Below are 17839 nucleotides of genomic sequence, written 5' to 3' on the forward strand. Positions count from 1 at the left end.
TTACCAGATATGAAATTGTAATAGCCACAATGCCCTGTTAACTTCTCAAATTCTTTGCTCTTTTGTCACTACAAAGCCTTGAGGCTCCAAACTTAGGAGAAATTTGAAGAAATCATGGTGTCCGGTAGCGGGAAACGAACCCGCTATACCATAATCACGACGATGTGGCCATGCCGACCGGACAACAAGAAGGAAGTTGGAGCTCAAGGTTTTGTAGTGACAAGCGTGTCCAAAAAAGGAGCAAAGAATTTGAGAAGTTAAGAGGGCATTGTGGCTGTTACAATTTCATATATATATATATATATATATATATATATATATATATATATATATATATATATTGTATATGTATATATATAAATATATATATATATATATATATATATATATATATGATATATATATATATATATAATAATAGCAATACCACAGAGAAATGATAAGCAGAAATCCAAGCGCTTTCTTCTATATTAAGACATTGTCAAGGAACGAATGAAATACAGTTGGAAAGAAAGTTATCAGGTAAACAACAAGATCAAGAATACCAGATGGTTAATTGTCAAAAGTGTAAAAATCAAATAGAGGATCCAGGATTATCGGATATCACACGGTCACAAACTTAAACATAGATTTAACCCTAACAGAAACTACAACGTATCCATATTGTCCAAAACATGTACAAACTGAATATATTAATTTTGTTGCTTATATTTATATACAACTTTTTTCGTTATGTAGACATCGAGTGTAAATAAACCAAGACTTAAGTTTAGAACATTTCATTCGTTCCCTGACAATGTCTTAGTATAGATGAAAGCGCTTGGATTTCTGCCAATCATTTTCCTGTGGATTCGCTTATTTAATGAAGTCACGTGCTAATGGAAATGTTCTAAATTTAAACTCTATGCCGTTATACTGAAAAAAGTTGCAGATAAATATAAGCGACAAAATTAATATATTCAGTTTTTACATGTTTTGGACTATATGGACACGTTGGAGTTTCTGGTAGCGTTAAATCTATGTTTAAGTTTGTGACCGTGTGATATCCGATAATCCTGTATTATCTCTTTGAATTTTACCCTTTTGACAATTAACCATCTGGTATTCTTGATATTTTTGTTTATCTGATAACTTCCTCTCCAACTGTATTTCATTCGTTCCTTGACAGTGTCTTAGTAAAGACGAAAGTGCTTAGATTTCTGTTTATCATTTTCCTGTGGTATTCGCTTATCTAATGAAGTCACGTGAATCTACTATGATTTTTTAAGTATATAATATATATATATATATATATATATATAATATAATATATATATATATATATATATATATATATAATAATTATAGCTACAGTAATATATATTTTGTGTGAATGATAATTAAGATGATTAGTTGAACGTATCATTGGAATCTAGTTTGTAAGCACCAGTAGTTAACAAATAAATTCAGGGTATAGAAAAAAAAACAAGAAACGCGAAGTCAATAAAAATAATGGCAATAAACAAAGTCATATTTTGCACATAGAATTATATGGTGTATTATATTCATTAATGTCAATAGTGAATCTTAATTTAGAAGCTTCCATACATTTCCGCAAAAGTTACTTTTTGGAATTCTTCTGATTATTTGAAAATGTTTAGAAAAGGTATTTGTTACCGGTGTAACACGGTAAAATAAGACGTAATCGTAACTAACTGTTGGAATCTGCATCCTGACCTGAAGGATTTTACAATATTTGTTATGCTGTATATTTGAAGTGTAGGCCTCACGGTTTTGCGCAAACCAATCTTCGTTCCTTTTTGCCATTGCCTCGGTTTCACGACAAATAAGATGTTTTGTTTAAATATTTTGAAAATTATATATTAAATATTTTGTAAGATGTGATGTTGGGCTGTATGTCTGTAGTCTTGAACAGTTATTTAACCCTAAAAGATTATTAAAAGTATAAAAAAGATAGAATATTTTACCTTTTTTATTTTTACTTGAAGGGGAAAGAAAGGCTTATCAACCGACTTTCAACTTTATATTTTATAGGTTTTTGGACAAAAATTATAATACCTTGTAAGTTTGATCATTATCAGCCGTTCTAAGTCAAGTTCCTTCCCTTAGATTTTATTTTATCATAATCTGAATATATTTGACAACCATGCATTATATATATTTCAGTTGTAATATCTAGTGGACTAATGCACGGCAGGTTAAACTCAATGTTTTCCGTCACGTTTGGTGAGAAGTAATGAGAATGTTTTGTCTTAATGGTTTTCCATGTCGCTCCGAAGAGGACACTATATTGAAAGCCTTTAAATTATGAGTGACCTGAGATTTTCTATCTTGTCAAAATCAAAATCTTGAGTATGTCATTCCTTTGAATGGTTTTTAAACGATGCATGGACGAAGTAAAAGTATTAGATTATGTCATGGTGTAGTTTTAGAGTTCAAACGTTACATCTTGTGATTGTGTACTTCCCACCCTTATTAGAACAAGACATGAATTAAAAGTTGCTACTAATGATATCCCTGCTTGCAAGTTATATGAAAAATGTGACAGATACTGAAATAGTTTTGAAGGATGTTAAAATTGACATAGAAGTGTGTGTTGTGTAACATTCCTGTAGAGCATAGATACCATCAGTATTATTCATCAGAAATCACATTGTTCGTGGAGGGACAGAAGTGCCAAAGATGGAGACAACAAAGACGTGAAATAGACACATGCAAGAGATGAAGACAAAACGAAGTTAATAGTAATAGAGACATGCCAGGGATGAAAACAACGTAGAAGGGAAATAGACATACCAGAGATGGAGGTATCAAAGAAGTGAAATAGAGACAAGATGTGATTGAGATGGAGGCAGCTAAAAACTAGAATAGATACATGACATGCCAGAGATGAAGACAACTAAGAAGTGACAAAGGGACGTGCTTAAGATGGGTCCATGTAAAAATAGAAATAGAGGAACTGCTTTTCGAAAATGTAAATTGAATTAAAACTGACAGCTATCTTCGTTATGGCTGGACGCTTTCAAAATACGCTGAACGAAAGTTCTGTATCATTGTTTCGAATCTTGAGACCATAAAAGGTCTAAAGCAGATTCATACAATTTGAGAAATGGTATATTTTAGAAGAGAATTGTTGGGAAATATTGATAGTGCCCTAGAGTTCTTTCACACAGAATGCTCCAGAAACATTTTGCGGGGTCATGAAATTTCCGAATATGTTGTAAAATGACAGATGAATATTTTTGCATTTCCTGTCCGTAATTCAAGTGCCTGGAAGGTAGCTGAATGGGGTAGGTTAATGATGAGAAGGGCGAAGGTCTGGCAAATTCATCCCAGAAATACCCTCTGAGAATCGGAAGGTTAAGTCATTCTGAAGCCAGCCCTTCAGAGAATACAAAATGTACAAATTATATATATATATATATTATATATATATATATATATATATATATAATATATATTACATATATATATTGTGTGTGTATGTGTGTGTGTGTGTGTGTGTGTGTGTGTGTGTGTGTGTCTTGACTCAGCGGACTACCATATGATTATATTTATTTATCCCTGTGCTACCACCTTAGACGTGATATATTTCTACAAATATTTCTTTTATTGAAAATCAGAGTAAAATGGAGGTTGTTTAGAGTAAGAACTAGTGGAGTTACTGCTCACTATGAGATATCTAGAAAATATTCAAGTGCAGGCTGTAGAAAAGGAGCTTTGTTAACGGACTTTGTTACTTATCAGAAAATGTCTGCAAGTTGAGTGTCATTATAATATAATATATATTTTTTTTCTGCGCAAGTATATGTATGTTCTATATGTCTACATGATATGAATAAACTACCTAAACAAAAGCCTTACTGAGCTTTAGAAAGATGAAAAAATGAACTCAGAAAATTATCTTCAATAATTTGGGGCCAGTGATGTACCTTATCACATGACATACATTTTTTGAAAGGCTGCCCTGGTACCAGGTAGGACTATTGTAGGACTCGAACATTATCATCTCAAGTGTGATTTCACTGAAAGCTCTTTCGATTTGTAGGACTGATGTAGGGAATAACCACTGTTGTGAGACGTTCTACATTTGTTTGCACCCCAGCTGTCGGAAATCGTCAGAAAAAGTGTTCCAGAAAATTCTCTTTATGAAAGAATTATGAAAGTGAAAATCTCGTGATGCGACAGTTATATCAAATAGCTCTCTCTCTCTCTCTCTCTCTCTCTCTCTCTCTCTCTCTCTCTCTCTCTCTCTCTCTTGTTAGATGAATTATGACTAGATAGGCTTAGCTTATGACCTCTTTCTAAAGAGCATATATTTGACTGTGACGTGTAGGAGGCATTACCATTAGTTCAGTCTCTATGTGAACTCCTGCCATTATAAGAACAGTTTCATTCGTTACCTGCGGGATGGAATGCATTCGGTGCCTTTTGATACGATACGTGAATGTGGAGGATTAACTGAAAATCCATTTTTATGGATAATTCTATGTAAACAGATATAAATGATAGGGGGAATATTTGACTGACAGGAATTAGACACGAACAACCGTGAAGTGATTTGCAGTTAAATACATAATGCTGGTTTTGATGTTCTGTTCATATTTTCTATTCAAGATATCCATTCCCTCATTTTTTAAGACTTGAATTTTGTTGTTTAATTCTTTTCCCATGTTGATATCCATTCATGCCCCGTGCACTATATCCTTCTTTATGATTAGTATTGATATGAACCTTACGGCCAACGGTCGTTGCAAAAATAACATCCTATACGATTATTGTGATTCTTATTTATAAGAGATGGCTGAACAAACACGTTCCACTTGATAATACGAGAGAAAGACCAATTAAGTGAAGTTGCGTTTCCTTTTTCTTGTTATGTTTATATTTTGAAAATTGTTGTAAATATATGTACTACTGTAAAAACGTGCACAACAAAAATTGAATTCTTGAAAATGTGATGATGACGAGAAGTAAAGAGTAACAAAAAATTCTATTAATAGTTCCTTTTCTCTTTTGAGTCTCTACCAATTCTCCTAACGGCTTGTATCATTTGTCTAGCGTCGGTTTAAATTTCCTTGATAGTCTTCCCAACCGGGAGGTATCGTCCGTCATTTGTATAGATGTGAGGACTATATAATCTCCATTCTCTCCCGAAATCTTGACATCATGTGTCAATCAATTTTTTGTTTAAATAAATTTTTAAAAAAAAACTAAAACAAACAAGAAAAAAAAAAAAAGGGGAACAAAAAACAAATTTCCATAAATTCAGTATTCCCTTCACGTTCCACTTTCAACTCTAAAGGCTGCCTTGTGTAACTTTTGTGGGCAAGCAAACAAGACAAAAGTTGCAGCAGACAGTTTTCGCTCAGTTACTGAAGCATAATTGAGAGTCCAGGAGAAAGTTTACCATATTCCTGTGCATCGGTAGCTTTCACAAAAAATACTGGAAACGTATGAAAGCCTGTACATTCATTGGAAAAACGTAAGTGTTCACAAACTGTAATATCAAGTTTTTCTTGTCAATAAAATGAAGACACAATAACGTTACAAGTGACTATGTTTTAAGATAAGATCTGAACGAAGAAATAGACAGATAAATAGAACGTCTATAAAACAAGAGAAAATTGTACAAGGATAAAGGAAAGAGGAATACTCTGTGGGTGATGGATAATCGAGTTTGACACACACAGGCGAGAAGTTTACCGAAACTCCGTTGCTAGTAATGGGGAAAATGTCATAAAACACGAGGAACTACTGCAGTCTCTCTCTCTCTCTCTCTCTCTCTCTCTCTCTCTCTCTCTCTCTCTCTCTCTCCATATTATTTGGACTAAAATTCGTAAGGGGTCGCTTACCAAACGTTAATTACTTAATTATCTCAAGTAACAAAACTACAGTAGTGAAATTATTTTGAAGTAATGGAAGTAAAATCAAAATAATGTGCGAAAGCTTTTCAAACAATAGTGATGATAACTACCAGGATGCGCATTCCTCAAAGAATTGTGTGCTGTAATTCGGTTTCAATTTAGGAATTTAGGATTGTACATTACATAAGTAGTTTCATGTAGGTTTGTTCAACTAAGAGAAACTCGCAAGTCAAACTTAGGAAAGAAATAGAAGAGTAAGATTATTTAAGCTTACGAACCAAAACGGTCTCATGAACAGGTGAAATAAATTAAAGAACACCTTCCCCTCCCCTGACCGTATCCGACTAAGGATGTACAGCGGGTTTTTTTTTTTTTTTTTTTTTTTTTTTTTTTTTTTTTTTTTTTTTTTTTTTTTTTTTTTTTTTAAAAGCTAAGGTCACACATTCACGTATTAACGCGCGCACACGGCCATGCAAGAGCGGAAATTGTTAGTTGGCAACAGCTTTTAAGTCAGTATACCGTAAAACCTACGTTAGATCGTAGGCGGGAGCGCCGCGAGCCGCTCGTGTTTTGAAATGTTCACGCCAAACGTCACTTGACGTAGCTCTAAAGATTCTACGTAGTACCAACGTCGTCGTGACCGGGTATGTGCTGGACACAACCGCGTGGTACGGCGCTGCTCCCTAGTTCCCGCCACGCACCATGTGGAGCTCCGTGTGATGGGGGATGACTACGGGGCAACCGCCTCGCATTTACAACCCTTTACGACGTGGCACGCTGGTAAAGCTGTGGTAATAAAGGTCAGGTGTCGGCAACACACTAAAATTCCCAATACAAGGAAATTGATTTTAAATAAAGAATTGTTTGTTATTCCTTGCTAAAAGTTAGCAAACTAACATAGAAGTCTAGACATATGAAATGATAAAACAAACTCACGACAAAGTAATATTTGACCAAAATATGCACAGAAGTCTCTCTCTCTCTCTCTCTCTCTCTCTCTCTCTCTCTCTCTCTCTCTCTCTCTCTCGTGCTAATGTATGAGTACTGGGGATATGAAAAATTGTTCATACAAACATTGCTTTTATTCCAATGTCAAAATTTTACAGTAACAAACTAATGGAAACAGTTTCACAACAAATTAATGAATTATTAAAAGAACAAAACTCATACAAGGAACTGTGTACAGGCCTGTCCTTTTGTACCTTGCGGTCTCACACCGTTGTGCGTAGGGCCAACGTGAAGTTTACGTACGTCAGCAACGTAGAACGTTACACTTGCGGCGTAATAACGTCTGTATTACGTGCTTCGCCACGCACTACGTAGGGGAAGTGCAGGAGTTCGTCGAGCCAGTTCAAGTAGGCGTCACAACAGGCTTGCATAGTGGGTACATTTGCGGCGCACTGTGAGGCGCTGGCTTTACGCCCATCGGCCCGTGTCAGGTTACCAGCTGTTCAAGGCCATTTCACCACGCAGATGCCCATGTTCCACATACGTGGGCATGCGCCGCCATGATACGTGAATGTGTGACCTCAGCATTTGTAGCCAATCAACACTCCTTAATTCCCCGTCAGAGAAAATCTGTGGAGATGAAATCTTGTTTGTCTGAGTGAAGCAAAATTACTGTTTCATAACGAATTCCTACTCAGGATAAATTCAAAGCCATGTCCTCACATTGATTCCTTTTGAAGAGTTGAAGATTTCCAAAGAGGTCGTTCAGTTTCGAATTTCCTTTGGGAAAATGTCTATGAATCTCTTAAGTGAAAAAACATGTAAAGCGTAGATGAAATGATATATGACAGCGAAATATGTCATTAAAAAAATGCAAAACCTTGTTAACCAGTTATCCTTTAATTATTATTTTATCTGGACCCCGTAAAATTTTGTTGTTTTCGTCTTATGAAATTTGGATTCCCGAACTATTTTTTAGTGACAGTCACAAAGATCAGAAATAAATTATAGGAAAATGGTAAGCAAATTATTTAATCAGAATATGCGCTGGCAAACTTTACTTCTCTTTCCGCGCTGATCAAAAACTAAAAAAAAAGAATTCGAAAGGACTATCCTTTTGCAGTTGCCATCACAGCGAAACGACAAACTCCGAAAGTGACAAGTAGAGAACTTCGGAGTCTTATGAAAATTTATATAACAATGAGACTGAGCACCTTAGAATTTCATGATTTACTTATAAAAGGATTATTGATTTATTTATGGTAAATTATCTTACGTCGCCATTACCCGGATCAGTCACCCCTGGTAAAACGTCGGTAATCGGAAAGTTAAATAGTTTGAAGGCAATATCGTATAAACGTTCAGAAAAAAAAACTTATTTATAGATCTACCAGATCTTCCATATATAGGCATGTTCTACAATTATAAGACTGCAGCAAGTATAAAATTAAGTGAAAAGTACTGAATTTAGTAGAATACGAAATATAATTACAAGATATAAAAGGTTCATCCTTGAATTCTGTCTATGCTTTGAAATCGTTTCCCTTTCCCCTGTAGAACTTGAACAATCAAACCTAGTAATGGATTCAGAGCTGATGGAAGGAACGCTGTTTTTCGGCAATAACTTTTTAGCAAAGCATCGGGTACTGGTGAAAGTTGGCAAGTGCATATTTTATAACCCTACCTACTTTTTGCAGTTATTATTTTGTACCTAAGGTCAATAAATCTGGCACTTATCAGAGTAAAAGTGAGTTTCCTATTCCAGAGCCATCAAAATAGCAGGTAATGGTTTTGAGCGCAATGGTGACGTTAACCTATGACTTCACGAGGCTCCACCCACACTGAAGAGAAGGTTAAATATGAGGAAAACTTCTCTTGACTGTGGGCTTGCCCATTGAACATTCCAGGAGCCATGAAATAATGTTTTTCGTACAACACTTTCAAACCGACGTATGTATTTCCTTGCTAATAAAGCACCGAGTGTTTCTGTCATTGTCCTAATTTATGGTAGTACACTGTATTGAAGTACACTGTATTAAGCCGTTTACTCTTAGAAAAAAGACCAACTTCTTGCCTTACTCGGACCGTTTCGAACAAGTGGTACTTTATGACGTATCTGTGACGCAGTTCCATTCCCCTTACCCATAGATTAAAACATAATTATTTGAAAATTTATATATCATTTTACAGTATATTGATTTTATTTTTAAAATTTCGTATTGCCCAGGATGGGTAAAATGACATTTAAGCATAAGTCAAACAACCATTTGGTAAAGTATAGTGGAGGATACGCTGTACCGACGTCACTGAAAACACGTCACCATTTTTACGGATGGTTGGGTGGGTAAGCGCAGCTTTAACCTCATTTTCATAAGTAAAAAAGTTAATCAAACTCATATGGCGATGCATAGTACTTCCTAAAATTATGACGAAGTACGAAACAGTGCTTTATTGGCATGGAAATCCATAAGATGGTTTAAAATGTGAATACGAAAAACACTACGTCATGGCCTCTGAAATGTATAGAGGGCTGTGTAAACATATCCATACACCTGTTACTGTTAGTTACTCACTGCTTACCTTGTGGATGGGCGGAGCCTCGTGACGTCATATTTTTACGTCACGAATAGTTTAGAATCCTTTTCTGTGATTTTCTCTGTTCCGGCATCGGCGACTTCATTTGACCCTATAATATCAAAACTATCGAACGTAGGTACTAAACGATACTCGCAAAAATAAGGTATGGTTATAAAATATACACTTGCCAACCTTCACCTTTATCCGACGCTTTAATAAAAAGTTATTGCCGAAAAACAGCGTTCCATCAGCTCTGAATCCCTTAGTAAATACCATACTATTTGAAAGCTGCTTGCCTGTTTATTCTTGATTTCCATTTCATGTGTTATTCAATTTTGTTTATTGACCATGGCTTCAGAAATTTTAAAATGTGATTTTACTGTTGGTGTTCTGCCATTGTGGTCTTTTATATTCGACTTCTCCTAACTGATCTAGTTGTTATGTAGACAGACCGAACATCCTCGTTGCATTTTGGTTAGTTTGCTTTGTTTTAATAACTTCTGTATATATAAAAGGATTGACCAAGCAATAAAACTAATATATAGCCTTTGTGAAATTTATTAGAAAAAAATAGCGTAATAATCTCGATTGTTATAGACAGGGAAGACAAAAAAATCCTTGGTTCAAATCACCCTTAACCTATCTTGAAATTTAATAAGTTCTTTGTAGACAGCCTCCACGACTACAGAATTTCTTTGAAATCCAACAATTATTGTAACAAAAACAAAAAAAAGGACCCACATCAGAATCTAATTAACGCCGCTTTAGTCTAAACCTGGTCCCTTCCCTCTCTCTCCCTTCCCCCTTTCACAAAATTTAATTAAAATCTATAATTAACATCGCTTCGAGATGTCTCTTCGACAACTAAACATAAATGAATGTATAACCTCCTTCCATATTCATTTGCACAAATAGTGAAAGTATCCTAATAAGGTGACTGAAAAGTCGTCAGTCTATAAATAGTTTCTATGGTGTAATTCAGTTCGCATGCATCTCTCTTTTAGAGGTAAAGGTCAAAAGACGGGTAAATAAAATTAAACGAAAGAAATCGGAAGCAGAAAAAGCAGTTCTGTTTGTAATCTTGAAGATAAAGCATTTCGATAAAGAACAGTCTTTTCAGGAAGTTATTGTTAAGAATGAAATGGAGGAAAAGAGATTGCTTGTTCACGAAAGGAACGAAGCTGTCTGTTCTCGAAAGGAAATTATCAGTCATTCAAGAGAAATGTTCAAGAAGAGGAAGTAATCGTTAGTTCAGCAAAGGAAGGGAACTTGTACAATTTCACACCCGGTGAAGAGAATCTAACGTTACCTTCGCTTGCAAAGCTGGAAGGATGTCACATTTTCATGTGTGTGTGTGTGCGTGTGTATTTTATCTCAAGAGCTGTGTAACAGATCTGAATGAAACTTTGCTGGTAATATTCATTAGGAGACCAGCTTCATATGATTAACTTTTGAGAGAATCGGGTCACAATCATCACCTTTATGGTAAATTTTATTGAAAGTGAGAACTAGAAAATTCTTGAAATTCAGAATACTTCTGTTTGTAGGTATGTATATATACATATGTGTGTGTATATGTGTATGTATATATACGTGGGTGTGGAGAGTCGACTAACTGTACAAGGAATGAAAGAATGGTGAATGGTGTAAGACGTATCTCATTAAAGATCAGCATTTGCACAATTATAGACAATCTTGAGTTAATTGTTAAAAGTCTGCGTTAATTTCGATTAGAAAAGTGCCTTTTTTGTGTAAACATCATCCAAAAAATGGAAGAGATGTGTGTAAGAAAGAGAGAAAACAATCCTATAAGAGACGTCTCAAACCGTTGCGCTGAAAAATAACTGGAAGTAAAACCGAGAGCGAAGAAAATTACTCAAGACTCGATAGACCGTTTATGTGTTTATCTCCTTGCGATCCCTCCCAGAAGGACGGTTATTACCTGAACGACAAAATATGCTGAACCGGACCCGAGAGTCTTGGATACCTCGTTTTTCAAATCATTTCCATGCGACCTCCAACCTCCTTAAAGAAGGTTTTATTGAGAGCGAAGGCTACAAATTCATGATAGTTGGAGATAGTTTTGGTTGTTATGAATTTATGGCGAAACGTCATTTCTAGCATAAAATTTATGCATGCATGTATGTGTTTATATACATATGTATATAAAACGTATGTATGTAAATGTATAATATCTACATACATACATACACAAACAAGCTAGCAATGTCGTTTAATATCAAATTATCTTTACCTCGGAGTAAACACCGAAGGAGAATTTATAAGTAATAAGAGGTCACTTATAAATTCCCTTTCGGTGTTTATTCCGAAGTCGAATGATTTAGATATTAAACATTTGTTGCTTAATATTTGTGAATGTATAAAATAATGGTGTACGGGCAAATATATATACACACATATACACATATAATATATATATATATATAATATATATATATATATATATATATATATATATTATATATAGATATATATATATATATTATCTATATAATATATATATAGATATATATACCTATATATATATATATATATTATATATAATATATATATATATTTATAAAATGTGTGTGTATGTATGTATGTATGTATGTGAGGCTTTGTTTTTAGTGTCATTTTACATCATCACTAGAACGTTTTGTTGATATTTACCTTTTATCAAAATTTTATGAACTCTGCAAGTATCTTGGTATTTAAATCTCATAAAAAGAGAAAACAGGGAATCCCAGGATGACTCTTGTGTTGCAAATGGCTTTAGCAGAGGTGTAAATTAAGGAGACATTTGTTTGCCAGTTCCCCCTGGCTGTTTAAATAAATGTCAAAAGTCCTCAGAATGATGGAGGCTTGTTATCCTTATCGTGAGGAATAGTTTATTAGCCTGTGAATATAATAGTCTTTAGTCATCTGAACTTCATAGGAATGATTCGGTTAATTCCTATCTGTTGAAAAGTCGTTAAAATTACCTGTTATTTTGTATTTTATGAAGCAACCACACTTGCTACTGGCTATAATTAATATCATCTTTGGTAATGCTGTTACTAATAATTATCTTTCTTGGGGTAATGAACAGGTAGTGTCACTGCTTAATGTAGTATAAGATTATATTTTTACATAAATATAACGATATTGAGACCCTGTTAGTACATGAAAATTTCAATATGAGTAATTTCATGGAAGCGGAAGTATTATTACTATATCGGTAAAAATTTATCCTAGAGAACAAATCTCGTAACTTCTCTCCTATGCTATATTAATTGTAATAGATAAAACCTTAATTTTTGTTAAAATTAAAACAATGAATTGACTGCCTTTCACTTATTGCTTGGTTGGAGAAAATAAATAGACCCCGTGTCTCTGATCAAAGTTTCACGCGCTGTAGCCTTAGTAATTTAAATGCACTCTTCAAAACTGGCTTTACGTTACAAGGGCTGAAGTTTATCTCCATTCATTTAAAATTACTGAAATTTAACCATACGAGTGAATACTTGAAAATATCAATCCTTCAATTTAAATACTTTAAAATGGCTTTATAATGGAGGGCTAAAAGTAAGCCCCTGTTAAATTTAGTAGGCCTACTTTAAAACCTTTTTACGCAGCTAGAGGATTAAGGAAAAAAATCTTTATGGTATGTCTGTTTAAGTATGGTCGCCAGGAATAAATGAGGAACTTAGTATTTAGATGTAAAATGTGTTCAGAACACTTGGATAAAAGAAAGATAATACTAATAATAATAGATATTATTTCCTTAATAATAGATATTATTTCCTTCCTTTAAACGAGGATAGAAGGCAAATTGTTTGGTTGTAAAGTATCAACACTGTGATTAAGGTCGACATTGTGTTACAGATTAATATAATATTTACATACGTTATCAGTGATGTTATGACTACGCTTTAAAAGATTAGTCGTCTATTTCTGTTCTTATGAATAAAAAATAACTGGTAAAGGATGTGAATATACACAAACCACTTCCGTCATTTACCCTCATCGCTTTGCCTCTTACACTTCTGAATATGTAGTAGAAATATTTTGAATTTTCGGGATCTTCTCAAATTAGAAATATAAGAATGAAGGAAGAAAAAAAATGTGGTGAAATTATATCTATTGATTCATTGATCAAAATTACGGAGCTTCAGAATGAAAGAATTACCTTTTTTTTCATTATCAACAGAAGAGTGTTCGCATGTCATGTATCGTCCTACAATGTAAATATGTTTTCGTCAGCATAATCAAACGTAGCACGAATACTTGTATTAGTTTCCATATATTGAGACGATCAGCTTTCGAGCATTCGGTATCGCAACATTGTATGTGTACAGTACCTGGCTCCCGAGGTTCGATCTCTACATTAAGTGAAGTGGGGTACCATGGTTCTTAAAATAAAAAAAAAATGTGTGGGGTCAGCAGCTTCATCCCAAAAGACATGATGGGAACATAGCGAGAAATTGGCATTTTTATGTAAGCTTTAGTATATTTTTTTAATAAATATATATATATATATATATATATATATATATATATATATATATATATATATATATATATAGTGCGTGTATATATGTATGTATATATTTGTATGTATGTATATATATTAAATAGGGTCTAAAATGGTGTCACGTTGAATCATGTTCTTCCTAAGTTTATGGTACTAGCAACAGATACCTGTAATTCAAATAAAATTGTTCAAGCTTAGGGAACGACCTGCATCTAATCGACTATTTTCTGTTGTGTAGGACATTTTCGGATAATTAAATAAAAACACACCAGAGCCGAAAAGGCACCAGAAAGGAAAGTAATATTGGTAACAGTACGGCTATCAAACGAAAAACGAAGCATTTTCTTGATGTTTGTATGCTTACTCACGTTGCACTTAGATGATAGTGGAGATAGAGAGAGAGAGAGAGAGAGAGAGAGAGAGAGAGAGAGAGAGAGAGTGTGTGTTAAGTCGTTCGTTGCTTAGTCACCTCTTCATATGCTGGCCCATCCTTCTTACAACTATCCAATTTCTAATCAACTCACGTCCCTTACTTAATGCTTCTAGCAGTGCATTCCTTCATAAAGGAATTAGTGTCTATATTCATGATCCTATATCGAGAATGCTCATTCTTGCAGTGTGATGAGATTTTAAGTAGCATAATTCAGATTAGAAAACTTGCATGCAGCCAGTTATTCCACGTCAAATTGTATGTTTTCTGTACCATTCAAGATAATTTTTGGTATTCGTGGTTCCAGTAAACGCATTTTGGAATGTTTTCCGTTGAATTTTGCATGAAATAATGTCATTAACTCGATATAGAATAATTTCTCTCAAGTTCAGCTTTATGTGTTATGGTATATCAAATTTTTTTTTTTTTTTTTGTATAATGACCTTGTTTAATTCACTCCATCCTTCAGAATGAAATGATCACGCAGTTATACTTGCATGTTTAAAAAAGGTAATATTTTACGACAGTTATCAACGCTAAATCGTAACTTATGAATGACAGCTATAAATGAAAACCCTTAAGCAAATAGTACTTTAAAGCTCTACAGTTTTAAACAAGGACTTCATTGTAAAGAGAAAGACTTCGACCGACCGTTTCATTTAGGTGGTAGTCTGCTCCGGGACGGAAAGCGCCGCTAATAGTTTTTGATTTTGATTTTAATTCATATTTTGAATAGCGCTTCAATGGAACATTATGATACTCATACATGTTTGTAAAAGATATTTATTTCTTCTTGAATAGTTCGCTGCAGAAATATCTTTTATTTAAAACTGACAAACTTCTAATTCTTTTACTGTCAATATTTACTTTCGTCATTCCTCATGCGTAATTGTTTATATTTCGGGGGATGTAGTTCAGAAGTTCCTTTTCCACCTGGAAATTATCCCTGACCAACTGATGTTGTGTTTGGTAATTTCCTTTCCCTTTTTTCATGTTTTGCTTCTAGTTTACACGTGCTCATTTATAATCTTATGGTCTTCGGTAAATATTAAATCAAGTGCATTTTGATTTTTGTTTCCTTGTTTTTTTTACGTATTTTTTTTTATTTATTTTTTTAGACTTTGATTTTAACTACCTCGGAATAAAAGAAGTAAGATCATGAAAACAATTAGCATTTATCCTCTTTTTAGGTAAACAACTGATGTTTGACAATTATGAACCGATCAGGAAAGCTGGACAGCAAAGTCAGCCAATTATTGATAGACTGTGTCATAAAAGCTGTAAGAAACTGTAATAAGAATAAAACTACTGAAAGATTTATCTAAAATAAATATTAAAAACAATATATAAAGTTATAAACACATTCAGCCATAGTCGGAGATTCGAAATCTTTGAAATGTGAAAATTACTTTGGATCGAAGTTTCTTAGTTCTCGGCTCCTAGTCAAGTTGCGATTTAAACTATGAAATTCTTCATTCGTTTTCAAATTAGCAATCGAATTTTCTCTCTCTCTCTCTCTCTCTCTCTCTCTCTCTCTCTCTCTCTCAGTAAGAAATAGTTGATTATCTGTTATATGTCTGTTTTATAATTTCTCTCTCTCTCTCTCTCTCTCTCTCTCTCTCTCTCTCTCTCTCTCTCTCTCTCTCTCTCTCAGTAAGAAATAGTTGATTATCTTGCAAAAACAAAAGTGGCTTCATTGGTTTTGTTGAAAAGCAAACCTCCCCATACCTCTTAGTATTTTAATCCCATTGTTATTGTTATTAGGCTAATTCTGATTTGCATGGATTTGGTTATCTTTTGAATTTGGATGGTTGAAAGTTAACGCAATGGAATTACATCCTGTGTTGTCTTACCCAATCTCAAACAACTGGATTTCTGTTGATTTGATTTGCTTTGATTCTTGTCTTTAGTGTAATGAATTATGTCACTTGATCAGTAAGAAACTATCTTTTCGAAATGTGAAATTGTTTTACCGGAAATTTAATTGAAATAATAAATCAAGCTTTCAGTTATGAGTGTCCTTTATTTTCTGATTTCTGTACAGAATATGATTTTAAAATCATATCCGATTATTTTGTTTTCACTTATACATACATTTGAGTTCCCAGAGCCAAACGAAATTTGTACCAAACTAAACAGTTCCTGTTGTTGTTTTTTTGCTCATTTCAGAAGAGGTTGTTGATTTTCGACTTATGCCAAAAGGTTAGAAACTCGTGTTTATTGGCGGTCAGGTATGATTAATCAAAAATAAAAAGAGAGAATCCATTACCTCAGATATTTCAGCCAATATCGCCTACCATTGGGAAAATGCGTTGGTGTCGGTTTCCTCTTATAATAATGGAAAACAGATTCACTCACCCTTTATAAAGTCACTTGAGAGTTTATTTGTTTTCCGGGGCATGGATTTTGAGCAATTGTTGAATACTCGCCGATATTTTTGCTTTGTATTTACATAGGATTCTTAAAGGGGCTGTTCTTGTCTGCTTTACTTTGATGGGCTCTTCCAGGTGTGAAATTTTGAATGTTCTCTTTGTCCTTGCAATGGGAGTAAGAAGAAGCAATTTTATAATTACATGTGCAATATATATATGCATCTAATTATTTAATTCTTTTTAAATAATACCACACTTTTTGCTTATTAGTGAAATGATTTTCAAAACTTTTACTGGTTTTGTTCTGTGATTATGGAGTTATATTTAAACTTCTTGTATAGTAATTATCGTTTTGCGATAGTTTTCAGACTTTTAGGTTATATAATTTTTTAATCCATTAAGGAAAGGACGAATTTTTAAACAGTTTATGTTTACAGTTTCATAATAAGTACACTAACAGTAATTATCTGTTTTCGTCTTCCAAATCTTTTCCTGGGTTCCTTTCATTTTTTTTTTCTTTTCACCCGACCAAGAACTATGATGATAACCGAGCCAGGTAGACAGTTATACAGCGCAGAGGTAATAATAATAAATGGTCGTAAAGAATCAGCTGGACCCAGTGGAAATGTGACTGCTCCGCACACCTGGTCGTGTGCGAAACTGAAAAAGGTTTCTTTTAGTGGCAAGACCGTCGGTCCTCTGCCGATCTCTTCGCCGTCTCCCACTGGCTGAATGCGGGCAATAAGCCCCGAAATATTTGGACAAAGGTGGCCGCCGAAATGAGATTTTCAAGGGTATCCTCTTTCCAGCATTGCTTTTCTCAGTTTGCCCTCGGCCAGTTTTTGTGAGCATACTTGTTTTCCATTTATTTATGAAACCTGTCGATGGTATTGTAAATGGCCTGGAAGAACATTTTCATTAGCCACATTACTTACATTTCTCTAAGTTAAAAAAGATATTGGCTAAACTTGTTGTTTCTCCAGTCGGAAAAGAGGAGTTCATTCGGAACCAGGTTATATAGTATAACTGTTTGTTGTCCTCTGTAATTTGGTGAAGACTTTGTCTCTACCGATGGTTCTCATTTAATTGATGAGTACAAGCGAAACGAGGTAGATAAACGGCAATGTGT

General features: G+C 34.0%; 1 protein-coding gene across 15 annotated transcripts in view; it reads left to right on the plus strand.

The window, feature by feature from the left end:
• Positions 1-17839, plus strand: part of LOC135216705 (protein quiver-like) — a 782257-nt gene that overhangs the window by 660918 nt on the left and 103500 nt on the right. For 10 of the 15 annotated variants that reach the window (XM_064252149.1, XM_064252143.1, XM_064252139.1 and 7 more), the window contains exon 4: positions 16508-16540. The exons of the other annotated variants lie outside the window; for them this stretch is intronic. In XM_064252149.1, coding sequence (XP_064108219.1) covers positions 16508-16540 — 33 coding nt within the window. The remainder of the gene's footprint in view (positions 1-16507; positions 16541-17839) is intronic. 15 annotated transcript variants of the gene reach the window in all.

The sequence above is a fragment of the Macrobrachium nipponense genome, chromosome 6 (assembly GCF_015104395.2).
Source record: "Macrobrachium nipponense isolate FS-2020 chromosome 6, ASM1510439v2, whole genome shotgun sequence".
Classification (NCBI taxonomy): Eukaryota; Metazoa; Arthropoda; class Malacostraca; order Decapoda; family Palaemonidae; genus Macrobrachium; species Macrobrachium nipponense.